The 17,500-nt window shown below is 33.5% G+C and overlaps 2 protein-coding genes across 3 annotated transcripts in view; one reads left to right on the top strand and one right to left on the bottom strand.

The window, feature by feature from the left end:
* The window catches only part of LOC137619264 (uncharacterized), a 47,565-nt gene extending 46,452 nt beyond the window's left edge, over positions 1-1,113 (top strand). For both annotated transcript variants that reach the window (XM_068349436.1, XM_068349437.1), the window contains exons 5-7: positions 111-214; positions 355-478; positions 616-1,113. In XM_068349436.1, the coding sequence (XP_068205537.1) occupies positions 111-214; positions 355-478; positions 616-795 (408 nt within the window). In that variant the 3' untranslated portion in view covers positions 796-1,113. The remainder of the gene's footprint in view (positions 1-110; positions 215-354; positions 479-615) is intronic.
* Positions 1-17,500, bottom strand: part of LOC137618681 (pro-epidermal growth factor-like) — an 835,493-nt gene that overhangs the window by 329,896 nt on the left and 488,097 nt on the right. The window lies entirely within an intron of this gene.

The raw sequence follows: 17,500 nt of genomic DNA, 5'->3' as shown, positions 1-17,500 counted from the left end.
TCTTATTGCTCATCTGCTTCTTCTAAATGTACCCATGTCCCTTTGAAGCTTCTAAATTGAATATAAGACACAAGCTCTTTGTCTCTACGAATACTTCCTGATCGTTGCAGGCACAGATGACCCTCAGAGCACCAAATTTGGAATCCAGTGCTGTGCATGCACAAGTATACGGAACCCTACATGGACGGACCGTGTTAATAACATCCCCGTTTAGGTGAGTATTTCTAAAACTGACCTTACCCGTATAATTCCTACCACTCCTATAGCATTGTTGAATAACGATTATTTTGGCATTAGAACTTTAGAGATAAGACATTCAGATGCCGTTTTTAACAATGTTTTGTCTGTTGTCAGTTTGCAGACAGGTAACCAGCGTTTTGACTTGCGTTTCCACTACGACAGCTACTCACAGGATCCCTTCTCTCTCTGCATCACCGATGGGTCTCTCCAAATAACCACCGACTTTGAATCAATGGAGGTAAGTGCTCTTTTTTCTCTTCCTTAATTAAATCCCTTATTTGATTACCTTTTTTCATTAATTCTAGTCATCCCTTGTTTGTTTTCAGGAACTAAATGAAAAATATTGATCCTGTTTATTTGTATATTTCCACTTAGGTAAATTTACCAAGTAGTCAAGAAGTGACTCAGGAGCTGAGTGATCATCCAAATAAACTGAAAGAGGCTTTAAATATTTACCTTCTTCGCTCAGCCATCGGCTTTTCCACAACACTCAACGAAGCACTTTGTTCATCCCATCTTCCTCCAGTAGGGAGTGCTAAGGATGACACAGCTTAACTGGTGAGAAGAAAGAGGAATTTGCCTTGGTGCCAATATTCAGATACGTTCATATTCCTAGCAATTGTTTATAAAAGTTTTTTATGTTATTTTGTGATTACTTAAAAAAATTTAGAGCGCTAGATAATATGCAATAAGCATTTGCTTCATATATGCTTTTTAAAACTTATAGACATAGTAGGAAATAATACTTGATTTTACAGTGTTTCCAAACAAAGTTAAAACAAAATGTGATGAAATAATCAGAAAAATGAGTGATTGTAAACGTGCAGTAAATAATTGGTCATATCAATATTAACAAATAAAATATTACAATTAGTCTATTAAATTCTTTATAGTCTTATTGTTGAGATACTACTGCTCGAGAGTTATGGGGTCTCTTGACTGGCCATATGGTACTACATTGGATCCTTTTCTCTGGTTACGGTTCATTTTCCCTTTGCCGACACACATCCACACTGAATAGACTGGCCTATTCTTTACATATTCTCCTCTCTCCTCATACACCTGACAACACAGATTACCAAACAATTCTTCTTCACTCAAGGGGTTACTGCACTAATTGTTCAGTGACCACTCTCCTCTTGGTAAGGGTAGAAGAGACTCTTTGGCTATGATAAGCAGCTCTTATAGGAGAAGGACACTCAAAAATAAAACCATTGCTCTCTAATCTTGGGTAGTGCCATAGCATCTGTACCATGGTCTTCCACTGTCTTGGGTTAGTGTGCTCTTGCTTGAGGGTACAATCGAGGACACTATTCTATCTTATTTCTCTTTCTCTTATTTTGTTAAAGTGTTTATAGTTTGTATAGGAGATATTTATTTTGATGTTACTCAAATTAAAATATTTTATTTTCCTTTTTCCCTTTCCTCACTGGGCTATTTTCCCTGTAGGACCCTCTAGGCTTATAGGATCTTTCTTTTCTAACTCGGGTTGTAGCTTAGCTAGTAATAATAATAATAATAATAATAATAATAATAATAATAATAATAATAATAATAATATTAAATGAAACTTGAAACAATAATAATGTGCAACATATCGCTACACAAATCTATTCATGAATACAGTAGTCGATGAATAACTTATGTATATATATATATATATATATATATATATATATATATATATATATATATATATATATATATATATATATATGTGTGTGTGTGTGTGTGTGTGTGTGTGTGTGTGTATGTGTGTGTGTGTGTATTTGTACATACAGTATATATCTATATATATATATATATATATATATATATATATATATATATATATATATATATATATATATATATATATATATATATATATATATATATATATATATATATATAGTCACCTCTACGATGAAATATCTCAGGTCTTAAGAGAATTCAACGTACCTTAACATCTTATTATTTTACCCACGAACCATTATTACTTAAATGGTGACAAAGGAAACACCGGTCACGTATTTATATATATTATAATACCAATTAATCTACAATTACAAAAACGAGTAATAAAAACACCAACATTAATTAAATATTCCACACTTTAGTTACGGCTTACCATACTGAATCGCGAAAAAATAAATATAACAATCACAACTATCACTGTTTGTAGTGGGAAGTATACTCCTACTTCATCCCGAAAGTCAAGATCCAAAAAAAGGTGTGAAAATACCAAAGCAAGGAGCACAGAGTGGAAGTAGATCGCGCGGTCAAGAGATGGCGCTGACGGAAAAGAGACGAATACTCAAATAGAGAAAAGGTACACCGTTGAAAATAAAAATATACAATATATGTATGTACAAAGAGGGAGGGTGGCAGTTCGCCATAGTCCCCCCCCCCTCCCAGCTAAGATAGGCCCACTATAGTGGGACTAGATGGTTGTGGTGTTGAAGGTGGGGGAAGCCGCGACATTGTGTCCGCGATGAGATTGTTGGTACCTCCGATTGACTGAAGTTTTATATTGAAGGTCGACAATATATATGTCCAACGAAGCTACTTGTTGTTTCGGAGGCGACAACGTTCAAGGAAGATGAGTGGTCGATGGTCGGTATATACTACTACTCTGTGGTATCCTTCCAAGTAGGGTTGGAAGTGTAGTAGTGAAGCGACGATGGCATAGAGTTCCTTCTCGACAGTGGCTCACCTGGTTTGAGCTCCTTTGAAGAAGCGAGAGTGGTAGGCGATACCTGGTTTGAGTTTCTTTGAAGAAGTGAGAGTGGTAGGCGATGGGAAGGAGATGATGAAGTGGTGGTGGCGTTTCTGTGGTACCGACTGAGTAAGACTGCAGCAAAACAGCCCCATAACCTGTATTGCTGGCGTCAATCTGCATGAAAAACTCTTTATCAAAATCAGGAGCTCTTCATAGGGGTTTAGAAACCAAAATGCTCCTCAGTTGTTTAAAAATATGACAGTGTTCTTCAGTCCAGTCAAACTTTACCTTAGGAGAAGTAAGAGCATAGAGAGGAGCAGTAATAACAGCAAAGTTCTTAATGAATTTAGCATAATAAGAAACCATTCCTAAATAAGACTTTAGTTGCTGTTTGATGGCAGGAATAGGAATGTTCTTGATATTGTCTATATTAGCCCCTTTAGGTATAATTTCCCCACTACCAATGCAATGACCTAGATAAACCACTTTAGCTTGACCAAAAGAACTTTTAGCAAGGTTGATTGTCAGCCCGACTTTTTGCAGGCATTGAAAGAGTTCTTCCAAGGTGCTAAAATGTTCTTCACAAGGTCGTCGAGATATGCAAACACATCTTTAAGACCTCTAGTTATCTTTGCCATCATGCACTGGCAAGTTGCAGGTGCATTACAGAGTCCAAAGGGCATTACTAAGTAAGAAAAGAGACCAAAAGGTGTTACGAATGAAGAGATTTTATTGGCTTTATCAGTCAGTGGTACCTAATAATATCCTTTTAGTAAATCTATTTGCGTTAAGAATTTGGCATTACCAATATTATCTAGAATGTCATTAACCCTAGGAAGTGGATAGGAATCTTTAATGGTCACTTTATTTAATTTCCTGTAATTCGTGCAAAGTCTGAATTGGCCATTAGATTTGCGGACCAATATACATGGTGAAGCCCAAGGCGATGTACTGGGTTCCGCTAGATTATTGTCTAATAAATACTGAACTTCCCTTTTCAATGTTTCTAGTTTAACACCTGTGGCTCTATAGAAAGGTTGACCGATTGGAGTGGTATTTGGTTCAAGCAATATGTCATGGTGGACAGTAGAGCTACACTTAGGAATATGAGTAATAATGTCTGGAAACTTTAATAAGCGCCTTGTCAATGCCTGTTTTTGAGGTACATTTAGGTGAGAAAGATATGTCCTTAAAGATTTTAAAATTTCACTATTAGAAAAATCCTTAAACGATAAAATGAGATTGGTTTCATCACCATCATTAGTTTCCTCATCTATTGTTAGGTTAGATACCTTTGTTGCCTCTGTATTAGCTTTGGTTATCACTAAAGCAGTATTAGGACTCACCTTTTTGACTAGAGTGATATAGGGTTTAAGGAGGTTTACATGAACTAATTGAGTTGGTCGTTTTCTGTCTGGAGTACTGATTATGTAGTTTACTTTGGAGGTCCTATGAACGATCTTGTAAGGTCCAGCATATTTTCCTCGTAAGGATGTGCCAGGAATAGGATGATACACTAAAACTTGGTTGTTAGTTTTGAACTCTCTCATGTTTGCCTTCTTATTGTATATGTGTTACATCTTCTGCTGGGAAGAAACTAAATTAGTAGTAGCAATATCATAAATGTATGTAAATTTCTTTTTTAATTCTTTTAAATACTGGTAAATATTTGTAGTTTCTTCTGGCTTCCTCTGCAAAATATTCTCCTTTACCAAACTTAATATAGTTCTTGGTTTTCGACCGAACATGAGTTCAAATGGGGATACCCCTGTGGAATCATGAGGTGTACATCTAAGTACATACATGAGGAGGTTGAGATCCTCATCCCAGTGCTGTGATGATTTTACTGATATACTTCCATAAACCTTTTAAAGTCTGGTGCATTCTCTTAAAGGCACCATTAGTCTGCGGGTGATAAGCAGAAGAGTAAACATTATGGATATTAAATTGATACATAGGTTGCTTGAAAAGATTGCTAGTAAAATTGGTACCTTGATCACACTGTAGCTCTCTAGGGAAACCTAACAAGGTAAAGGTTTTCAACAATTGTCCAACTATGGTTTTAGCACAGATATTTTTAATGGGAAAGGCAAAGGGATACCTAGTGGTAGGGCAGAGGACAGTCAAAATGTATTCATTACCCTTGCGAGTCTTTGGCAAGAACCCAACACAATCAATAATTACCTTATCAAATGGTGACTTAGGTACTGGAATGCTTTGAAGTGGTGCTAGAGGTATTTTCTCATTAGGCTTACCAGTGATCTGCCAGTGGTGACAGGAAGCAATGAACTCCTTTATGTCCTTTCTAATTTCTGGCCAATAAAAATCCTCAAACAACTTCTTGTAGGTTTTATTCACTCCAAGATGGGATTCTGTAGAATGAGCGAGGTCAAGCAAGGGTTTCCTTAAGGGCTCTGGAAAAACTACCTGAAAACCGTCATGCCACGAGTTAGATGTTGGAGCTTTGGGAGACTTGTAATGGCGAAACAAAATATTTTTCTCCCCATAAAAGTACGGAGTTTTAGGTTGTCAGTAGGATCCACTACCTCATCCCGGAGTGCTTTCAAACTTGAATCCTTCTGTTGGAGTACAGCAAACTGGTCCTTATCTATATCAACCAAATCCAGAGCCTCTGTTATTCTGTCGTTCTTTACCTTGGGAGGAAAATTAGTGCTGGGCATTTTACTAGATGATCTAGTGATTACTTGGGAGATTTTATCTGGCTTTTTGGAGAGCTCATCCTTGATTACTACCTCAGGTGTTGTTACAATCAATTTATGTTCAAGTACAGACGATCCTGCAAGATCATTACCAGTAATCATCTGAATAAGGTAACAAGGTAATGGTTTATCTAAGACAGCAATTTTTGCCTTACCTGTAAAATAAGGACAAGCAATATCCACCTCAGCCTCGGTTAGAAGAGTAGTTGTGGTTAGGTCACTTGCTGCTATGTACTCTTTTGTGTATTTTAAGTTGTCTTGACTGGCAGCCGAAATTATTGTCTAGGATGAAGCAGAGTCTCTCAGAGCTGTGACAGATTAATCATTAAGTGAAGCCTCACACATGAATTCATTAAATGGTTCCAGATCCTGTGAAGGAACAAAAGCATGACATGTCACTGCACCTTTAGTTTTCTTGGACTTACCATCAGTGCTTACCACTGACCTCTGACATTTTGGACTGGGACAATTTTCTATGGAGTGTCCATCTTTCTTACAATAAGCACAACTAACCTGATGAAATTTATGCAATGAGACAGTCTTTGAAGAATCTTTACTATTCTTGTGAATTAGATCATAGTCGTCAGCTAAGCTAGCTGCTTTTAGTACTTCAATTTCACCTTTAAAATGTACATAAGTGGCAATATTAGAGGGAACTTTACACAAAAATTCCTCCAGCAAAATCAGATTTTTAGGAGCCTAAATCATTAACACCAGCTCTCTCCAACCATTTGTTAAACTGTCTTAATTTTATATTACAGAATTCTACAAAAGTCTGAAATTGAGTCTTGAAAGTTTTTAAACGTTTGCCTTTAGCCTTCCACAGTAATGTTTAACCTCAATTAATTGCGATGCAACATATGCAGCCTTACCTTTCAAGTGGTTGCGCACGAGTATTGTCCAGAAATTAGGTGGCCAATTTAATGACGTTGCTATGTCTTCAAATATTTGAAAGAAAACCTCTGGATCCTTATCGTTGAATTCGGGAACTAATCTGCTGGCTTTAGTCACAGTGAAAATCGTGGGAATTTTTTCTTCATCCTCTTTAGTCTTAAGTTTTTCGAGTTCCAACTCATTAAGCCTTTTCTAATGTTCAAATTCTTCTCGTCTTCTTTCTCGTTCCGCGAGTCTTCTTTCTTGTTCCGCAAGTTTTCTTTCTTGTTCCCTTTCTTGTTCCGCTTCAAGAACTTTTAACTGAAGTTTCAGTTTTTCCACTTCAGGATCGACATTAGCAATGGAACCTGTAAGGGTTCTTAGTTCTTCTACATCTTCATTGTCCTCTGTTATGACGTTTTTATTCAGCAAGAACTGAAGGATGTCATTAATGATACATGCTTTGACATAAGTTATATCTGTAGGGATTTGACATTTATTCGCAACCGTGAGACGTTCCTGTTTTTTAGCCAAACGCAAGGTTACCAGTTCCTCTCTAGGGTTAGCCAAGAATTTCTCTAGATCGAAAGGCATGGTTGTTATTAAGGTAAGAAGGTTTAATATTTAAATCCAAACTTATCCTGAACGTGCTGATTAAGTTACGGTACAACAAATACAGAATTACCGAATTAGTAGCACAAATCAATTACTTAATTAGGTCATTAATAATCAGATACTTCAATTATCGTGTACGAGTTTACGTCCGTTTTGACACTAAACAAAGTGTAGGCGATGCTGATAACCGCAACACGAGCCTTCAAAATGAAATGATCATTAAGTGATTAGACCGACAATGAAAGCGCGATACCCATAAAGGATTTGATGGGTGAGGATGGCTTTTACGTTGATATCCAAGAATAAAAGGAGGTTGGATGGATAAAGAAAGCACGATACCCAGAATTAACAGAAGGGAATTCGAAAATCCGAAGGGAAAAGTAGGCTAACGAATGACGCCCGAGGTAACACAAAACTAGCGTATTTCGGACTATTTGTAGCGAGAGAAACCCTTAATTGCGGCTTGTAATACGGGGCGGGCAAAAAGAAACACGGAAGGCTGTAGAACCCAGCAGACTAACGATTGTTGACAGCTATTCCTCCATATTACCGATGCCTGAGCGAGCGAGTGAGGAGTATACTTCCACTGTAACAAAACGTTAACAATGAACGATTGAGGATTAACCCTGGATAGGTACGGTCCTCGGACACCCCTTTAAGGGTATACTCGGACGCGAACGACCCCGACGCCAAAAAAAATTCTTGAAAAATCAGTTTTTGCAGTAACCTCCTTTTTTCTTTTGCCAAAAAAAACTTCAATGAATGCTTAAAACAACTGTAAAGATAAATACTACTCATCTGCAGAAAAACTATTTATTATAAATATTTTAAAAAATTAAGTAGAAAAAAAAAGACCTGACATAAAAATTCATAAAAAAAAAGTTTATACATATATACACAAATCCTTTTAGGAATTGATTCTTGAATGTTTAGGACACATCTTGATGTATTTTGGATGAAGTCAGACCCATGGAGGTGAAGATCTGAAATGAGAAAAAAAGGGTAACTTTTTTTGGCCAAAAAAAATTGTCCAAATTTCATGAATTTTTTTGGGTACCTAAATGAAATAGGAAGTGGCTAATTTTTTTAGGGAATAAAGATATGTTATCCTAAAATAGAAATATGTAAAAAAATCTTCATTATTTTGTAAATTACATTTATATCAGGGGCCATATCTAAAGGTAATTTTTTGAGTACTTGGAAATTTCGTAAAAAAATACATATATTTAATATATAATATGATATTTATGCAGGTAAAAATATACCAAAATATCACAAATTCTATAGGGAACAAGAATATATATAGATAGGGCAGCTTACGCTTCGGATATGTCCACAAAATGGCCGCCAACCACACTGACTCAGACTCCCTAATCTGCCACTTGAAATGTAGGAAGGGTATGTCAATTTAAAGGTGTTATTTACTAATCTAATTATTATTGGATATGCATAAAAATTGTATGGTGGGTTGCTGGATAATTGTCGATTATTTTACGACTATAAAATTAAAATTCTGACCCAAAAATTTTTTTTTGAAGGGAAATAAAATCGAAAAAAAAATGTAAAACAATATTTTAGCTAAAAAAATTTGATGATATTCAATTAAAAAAAAAAAGGAAACAAAATTTTCCGACAAATAAACATCTAGAGGAATCATTACTCTGTGATAGTTCCTTAGTACGTAGTAATTTTGAAAGAATTGGGAAAAAACGAAAAAATGGCAATCACCGGAAAATCGAACACATACCTATATATACGCCATATCTGGCTAAAAAAAAAGATAGGCATGGTTAGCCAGATCATCTAGAAACACTTTCCAACACTATAAAAATATAAGTTTTGCGACACTACTTGCCAATTCCTTACGGTAACATGACTAAGCAAAAAAATGCAAAACAAATAAAAAGGGGCACTCGTGGAAAAATGGCCATTCTAATATACGGCATTTCAGAAAAAAAAAAAATTCAGCCACGTGCTAGGCAAACCATCAAGGCATATTTTCCGACAAATAAACATATAAATGAAATATTACTCTGTGATAGTTCCTTAGTACGTAGTAATTTTGAAAGAAATGGGAAAAAACGAAAAAATGGCAATCACAGGAAAATCGAACACATACTTATATATACGCCATATCTGGCTAAAAAAAAAAATAGGCATGGGTAGCCAGATCATCTAGAAACACTTTCCAACACTATAAAAATATAAGTTTTGCGACACTACTTGCCAATTCCTTACGGTAACATGACTAAGCAAAAAAATGCAAAACAAATAAAAAGGGGCACTCGCGGAAAAATGCCCAACATTCTAATATACGGCATCTCAGATAAAAAAAAAGACATGCACGTGTTAGCCCAACCATCAAGGCACACTTTCTAACACATAAACATGAAAAAAAAATCAATAATATACGACAATTCCTTACTACGTAGTAAATTTTTACAAATATTGAAAAAAAAACAGAAATTGGCAACCGCAGTTAAATACCCAATATACCAATAACTACGTCGTATCTGACAAAAACAAAATCACGCATGGGTAGCCAGATCATCTAGACACACTTTCCAACATTAAAAAAACAAAAGTTTTACGACACTATTTCGCAATATCTTACGGAAAAATGACTTGGCAAAAAAATTAAAAAAAATTAAAAAGGGGCACTCGCGGTAAAATGCCCGACATTCTAATATACGACATCTCAGATAAAAAAAAAGACATGCACGTGTTAGCCCAACCATCAAGGCACACTTTCTAACACATAAACATGAAAAAAAAATGAATAATATACGGCAATTCCTTACTACGTAGTAATTTTTACAAATATTGAAAAAAAAACAGAAATTGGTAACCGCAGTTAAATACCCAATATACCAATAACTACGTCGTATCTGACAAAAACAAAGTCATGCATGGGTAGCCAGATCATCTAGACACACTTTCCAACACTAAACAAGCAAAAGTTTTACGACACTATTTGGCAATATCTTACGGAAAAATGACTTGGCAAAAAAATGAAAAAAAATGAAAAAGGGGCACTCGCGGTAAAATGGTCCTCGTGGTGATGAACGACATTTTAACTAAAAAAAAAAACATGCACATGGTAGCCAAACAATCCACCAAGACTTTCCACAACTGATAACCTATACAAGTTGCACCATTCTACGACAATTTCATAATACGTAATAACTTTGATAATTATGCAAACTACCTCAGAAGGGTAAACTCGGACGCGAACGACCCCGACGCGTCTCAGAAATCGGGGAAGGAGTACAGCTACAGCAATGCACATCTGGACACTACTAGAGCGTGTAGGGGAGACACCTCCTGCAGGTCGATCACCCACAAATTCAGTCACCGGGGTGAGTCACGTGATAAAAACCTGTTTTTTTTTTACGCTCGGGGTCGCAAACGACCCACCGTACCTATCCAGGGATAAGAGCTGTATTTCACTGTTTCTGTGCGCGTTTGTAAACCACTAGACCATTCAATTCACTTTTCACGATTCACGATCACGGACAAGCCCCCATTTTGTCACCTCTGCGATGAAATATCTCAGGTCTTAAGATAATTCAACGTACCTTAACATATCTTATTATTTTACCAACAAACCATTGTTACTTAAATGGTGACAAAGGAAACACTGCTCACGTATTTATATATATTATAATACCAATTAATCCACAATTACAAAAACGAGTAATAAAAACAACAACATTAATTAAATATAACACACTTTAGTTACGGCTTACGATACTGAATAGCAAAAAAATAGATATAACAATCACAACTATCACTGTTTGTGGTGGGAAGTATACTCCTACTTCATTCCGAAAGTCCAGATCCAAAAAAAGGTGTGAAAATACCAAAGCAAGGAGCACAGAGTGGAAGTAGATTGCGCGGTCAAGAGATGGTGCTGAAGCAAAAGAGACGAATACACAAATAGGGAAAAGAGATACTATTTAAAATAAAATTATGCAATATATGTATGTACAAAGAGGGAGAGTGACAATTCGTCATAATATATATATATATATATATATATATATATATATATATATATATATATATATATATATATATATATATATATATATATATATATATATATATATATATATATATATATATATATATATATATATATATATATATATATATATATATATATATATATATATATATATATATATATAAGATTATTTCTGTACAGATCTGATATACTTAGGAATTACAAAAGATGATGGAGGATTTGGAAAGAGAAAGCAGAAATGTAGGACTGAAAATTTATATGAATAAAACTGAGACAATTTTCAGTAAAAATGCAGAGACCACAAATAAGAGTTTTGGACGAGCCTCTAGAGATTGTCAATGGATGTACGTACTTAGGACGGACAGTAAATGTTTCCTCAGGACATGACACCGAAATTAAAAGAAGGATAAGACTGCGGTGGAGAGCTTAAGGTAAACAAAATCAGATTATCAAAAGTAAAATGCTATTTTCTTTAAATAGAGAAAGCATTTAATCATAAGGTCCTACCAGCATTCACCTACTGTATACATCAGAAACTTAAAGCCTTACTAAAGCATGAAAACATAAAATGCAAGTTACAACTCAAAGAGTAATGGAAATAACACCAAGATCCAGAAAAAGAGCAACATTGGTACGAAAGTAGAGAATGTGCTAACGATATGTAATGAAAAGAAATGGAAATGGGCTGGACATAATTATTGAGAATAGCAGATAATAGATGACCACTATGAATAACAGAATGGGTCCCTAGAGAATATAAAAAAAAAAGAAGGGGAAGGAGGAGAAGACGATGGAGTGACGAACTAAAAAGAATTTCTGGTATTATTATTATTATTATTATTATTATTATTATTATTATTACTTGCTAAGCTATAACTCTAGTTGTAAAAGCAGGATGCCATGAGCCCAGGGGCCCCAACAGGGAAAATAGCCCAATGAGGAAAGAAAACATGGAAAAATAAAATATATCAAGAACAGTAACAACATTGAAATAAAAATTTCCTTTATAAACTATAGAAACTTTAACAAAAGAAGAGGAAGAAAAATAAGATAGAATAGTGTGCCCGAATGTACCTTCAAGCAAGAGATCTCTAACCCAAGTTGGAAGACCATGGTAACTGCTTCATTGAATATACAATCAGTAACTGTATCCTCAAGGAACTAAACTGTTTACAAACTACATTTTCATAACAGCAAAAAAAAAGAAAAAAAAAACAAGAACAACAACAACAATAATAAAAATGATAATAATAATAATAATAATAATAATAATAATAATAATAATAATGATAATAATAATAATAATAATAATAATAATGAAGGCATAAAAGAGTACAAAAAAGCCACAGCGAAGATGATGCATTGACGAGCTAAGAGTATCTGCTGATAAAAGATCTCGGTATGATCTCTACAATGATAAACAATTACAAGTATGATTCTTATTGAAAACATCGAAAGGTTCGACGAGTGAGGTGCTCTTAGATGACACATAACAACTTTGGTAAATCTTTATCAAGAATGCATTACATTAATTAATGTATTTTTGAAGGAAAAGGGTTAATATATATGTTCAGGTAAATTACATGTCGGTTTTATTACAGAACATAGTATTATATAAAAAAACTAACACACACGCACACACACACTGACACACTCACACAAATATGTATATATATATATATATATATATATATATATATATATATATATATATATATATATATATATATATATATATATATATGTATGTACATATATACATACATATATATATATATATATATATATATATATATATATATATATATATATATATATATATATATATATATATATATATATGTATGTATATATATACATACATATATATATATATATATATATATATATATATATATATATATATATATATATATATATATATATATATATTATTAGCCAAGCTACAACACTAGTTGGAAAAGCAATATGCTATATGGCCAAGGGCTCCAATAGGCAAATATAGCCCAGTGAGGAAAGGAAATAAGGAAATAAATAAACGATGAGAACAAGTTAACAATAAATCATTCTAAAACAGTAACAACGTCAAAACAGATATGTCCTATATAAATTATTAACAACGTCAAAAACAGATATGTCATATATAAACTATAAAAAGACTCATGTCAGCCTGGTCAACATAAAAACATTTGCTCCAACTTTGAACTTTTGAAGTTCTACTGATTGAACTACCCGATCTGGAAGATCATTCCACAACCTGGTAACAGCTGGAATAAAACTTCTAGAATACTGTGTAGTACTGAGCCTTATGATGGAGAAGGCCTGGCTATTAGAATTAACTGCCTGCCTAGTATTACGAACAGGATAGAATTGTCCAGGGAGATCCGAATGTAAAAGATGGTCAGAGTTATGAAAAATCTTATGCAACATGCATAATGAACTAATTGAACGACGGTGCCAAATATTAATATCTAGATCAGGAATAAGAAATTTAATAGACCGTAAGTTTCTGTCCAACAAATTAAGATGAGAATCAGCAGCTGAACACCAGACAGGAGAACAATACTCAAAACAAGGTAGAATGAAAGAATTAAAACACTTTTTCAAAATAGATTGATCACTGAAAATCTTAAAAGACTTTCTCAATAAGCCAATTTTTTTGTGCAATTGAAGAAGACACAGACCTAATGTGTTTCTCAAAAGTAAATTTGCTGTCGAGAATCACACCTAAAATTTTAAAAGTCATACAATTTTAAAGAAATATTATCAATACTGAGGTCCGGATGTTGAGGAGCCACCGTCCTTGACCTACTTACAATCATACTTTGAGTTTTGTCAGGATTCAACTTCATACCCCATAATTTGCACCATGCACTAATTTTAGCTAAATCTCTATTAAGGGATTCACCAACCCCAGATTTACATTCAGGGGATAGAAAATGAGGCAAAGAGAGTAGCATCATCTGCAAATGCAACAAGCTTGTTTTCTAGGCCAAACCGCAATTCATGTGTATATAGTATGAAAAGTAATGGGCCAAGAACACTACCGTGTGGAACACCGGATATCACATTCCTATACTCACTATGGCGCCCATCAACAACAACTCTTTGAGATCTATTACTTAAAAAATCAATAACAATGCTAAGAAACGACCCACCCACTCCCAACTGTTTGAGTTTAAAAATAAGGGCCTCATGATTAACACGGTCAAAGGCAGCAATAAAATCAAGGCCAATCATACGAACTTCCTGACCACAATCAAGGGATTTCTGTACAACATTGGAGATTGTAAATATATATATATATATATATATATATATATATATATATATATATATATATATATATATATATATATATATATATATATATATATATATATATATATATATTTGTATATATGCAGTATATATATATATATATATATATATATATATATATATATATATATATATATATATATATATATATATATATATATATATATATATATATATATATATATAGGTGCTAGAATAGTATGCTATCTACCGTCGAATTTCTATTATAGTATGCTATCTACCGTCGAATTTCTACTATAGTATGGTATCTACCACAAAGTATGTTATCTACCGTCAATGTTAATCCTCCTGTTTGATGAGGATTATCTAATAGATTACTTAGCACAAGTATGTTATCCTCATTTGACTTTAATTATAGTTTGATAATATTTATTGGCTGGATAACATGGGTGCATAATTATAAGCAGTTTGTAGGGAAACTTTTTTTTTACAAATTATTCAAAGCTCATCATACAACTATGTTACAAGTTAATCAAATGAAAAATCAAATATTACAAAACTGAAAGAAAACAATCTCTGAAAAATATTCAATCAAAAATTTATTCTACTACTGCTTGTAAACATATTTTACATCATTCAAGAAAGCAGGAAATTCATCTTCACCTTTTCTCACAACTTTCCAATTGAAACCACCACACTACACACTTCCAGACACATTAAACCAATCAGTGACAGTATAGGTGATTTTCCAGTTAACACCCTGGATAGGTACGCTCCTCGGACACCCCTTTAAGGGTATACTCGGACGCGAACGACCCCGACGCCAAAAAAAATTCCTGAAAAATCAGTTTTTGCAGTAACCTCTTTTTTTCTTTTGCCAAAAAAAAACTTCAATGAATGTTTAAAACAACTGTAAAGATAAATACTACTCATCTGCAGAAAAACTATTTATTATAAATATTTTAAAAAATTAAGTAGAAAAAAAAGACCTGACATAAAAATTCATAAAAAAAAGTTTATACATATATACACAAATCCTTTTAGGAATTGATTCTTGAATGTTTAGGACACATCTTGATGTATTTTGGATGAAGTCAGACCCATGGAGGTGAAGATCTGAAATGAGAAAAAAAGGGTAACTTTTTTGGGCCAAAAAAATTTGTCCAAATTTCATGAATTTTTTTGGGTACCCAAATGAAATAGGAAGTGGCTAATTTTTTTAGGGAATAAACATATGTTATCCTAAAATAGAAATATGTAAAAAATTCTTCATTATTTTGTAAATTACATTTATATCAGGGGCCATATCTAAAGGTAATTTTTTGAGTACTTAGAAATTTCGTAAAAATATACATATATTTAATATATAATATGATATTTATGCAGGTAAAAATATATCAAAATATCACAAATTCTATAGGGAACAAGAATATATATAGATAGGGCAACTTACGCTTCGGATATGTCCACAAAATGGCCGCCAACCACACTGACTCAGACTCCCTAATCTGCCACTTGAAATGTAGGAAGGGTATGTCAATTTCAAGGTGTTATTTACTAATCTAATTATTATTGGATATGCATAAAAATTGTATGGTGGGTTGCTGGATAATTGTCGATTATTTTACGACTATAAAATTAAAATTCTGACCCAAAAAAAAATTTTTGAGGGGAAATAAATTCGAAAAAAAAACAAAAATGTGAAACAATATAATATTTTAGCTAAAAAAATTTGATGATATTCAATCAAAAAAGAAGTAAACAAAATTTTCCGACAAATAAACATCTAGAGGAATCATTACTCTGTGATAGTTCCTTAGTACGTAGTAATTTTGAAAGAAATGGGAAAAAACGAAAAAATGGCAATCACCGGAAAATCGAACACATACTTATATATACGCCATATCTGGCTAAAAAAAAGATAGGCATGGGCAGCCAGATCATCTAGAAACACTTTCCAACACTATAAAAATATAAGTTTTGCGACACTACTTGCCAATTCCTTACGGTAACATGACTAAGCAAAAAAAAAATGCAAAACAAATAAAAAGGGGCACTCGCGGAAAAATGGCTAACATTCTAATATACGGCATTTCAGAAAAAAAAAATTCAGCCACGTGCTAGGCAAACCATCAAGGCACATTTTCCGACAAATAAATATCTAAATGAATCATTACTCTGTGATAGTTCCTTAGTACGTAGTAATTTTGAAAGAAATGGGAAAAAACGAAAAAATGGCAATCACAGGAAAATCGAACACATACCTATATATACGCCATATCTGGCTAAAAAAAAAGATAGGCATGGGTAGCCAGATCATCTAGAAACACTTTCCAACACTATAAAATTATAAGTTTTGCGACACTACTTGCCAATTCCTTACGGTAACATGACTAAGCAAAAAAATGCAAAACAAATAAAAAGGGGCACTCGTGGAAAAATGGCCATTCTAATATATGGCATTTCAGAAAAAAAAAATTTCAGCCACGCACTAGGCAAACCATCAAGGCACATTTTCCGACAAATAAACATATAAATGAATCATTACTCTGTGATAGTTCCTTAGTACGTAGTAATTTTGAAAGAAATGGGAAAAAACGAAAAAATGGCAATCACAGGAAAATCGAACACATACTTATATATACGCTATATCTGGCTAAAAAAAAATAGGCATGAGTAGCCAGATCATCTAGAAACACTTTCCAACACTATAAAAATATAAGTTTTGCGACACTACTTGCCAATTCCTTACGGTAACATGACTAAGCAAAAAAATGCAAAACAAATAAAAAGGGGCACTCGCGGAAAAATGCCCAACATTCTAATATACGGCATCTCAGATAAAAAAAAAGACATGCACGTGTTAGCCCAACCATCAAGGCACACTTTCTAACACATAAACATGAAAAAAAAATCAATAATATACGGCAATTCCTTACTACGTAGTAAATTTTTACAAATATTGAAAAAAAACAGAAATTGGCAACAGCAGTTAAATACCCAATATACCAATAACTACGTCGTATCTGACAAAAACAA

The sequence above is a fragment of the Palaemon carinicauda genome, chromosome 25, assembly GCF_036898095.1.
Source record: "Palaemon carinicauda isolate YSFRI2023 chromosome 25, ASM3689809v2, whole genome shotgun sequence".
Lineage (NCBI taxonomy): Eukaryota > Metazoa > Arthropoda > Malacostraca > Decapoda > Palaemonidae > Palaemon > Palaemon carinicauda.
Note: the sequence above shows the minus strand (reverse complement) of the source record. Positions and strands in the feature narration are given on the sequence as shown.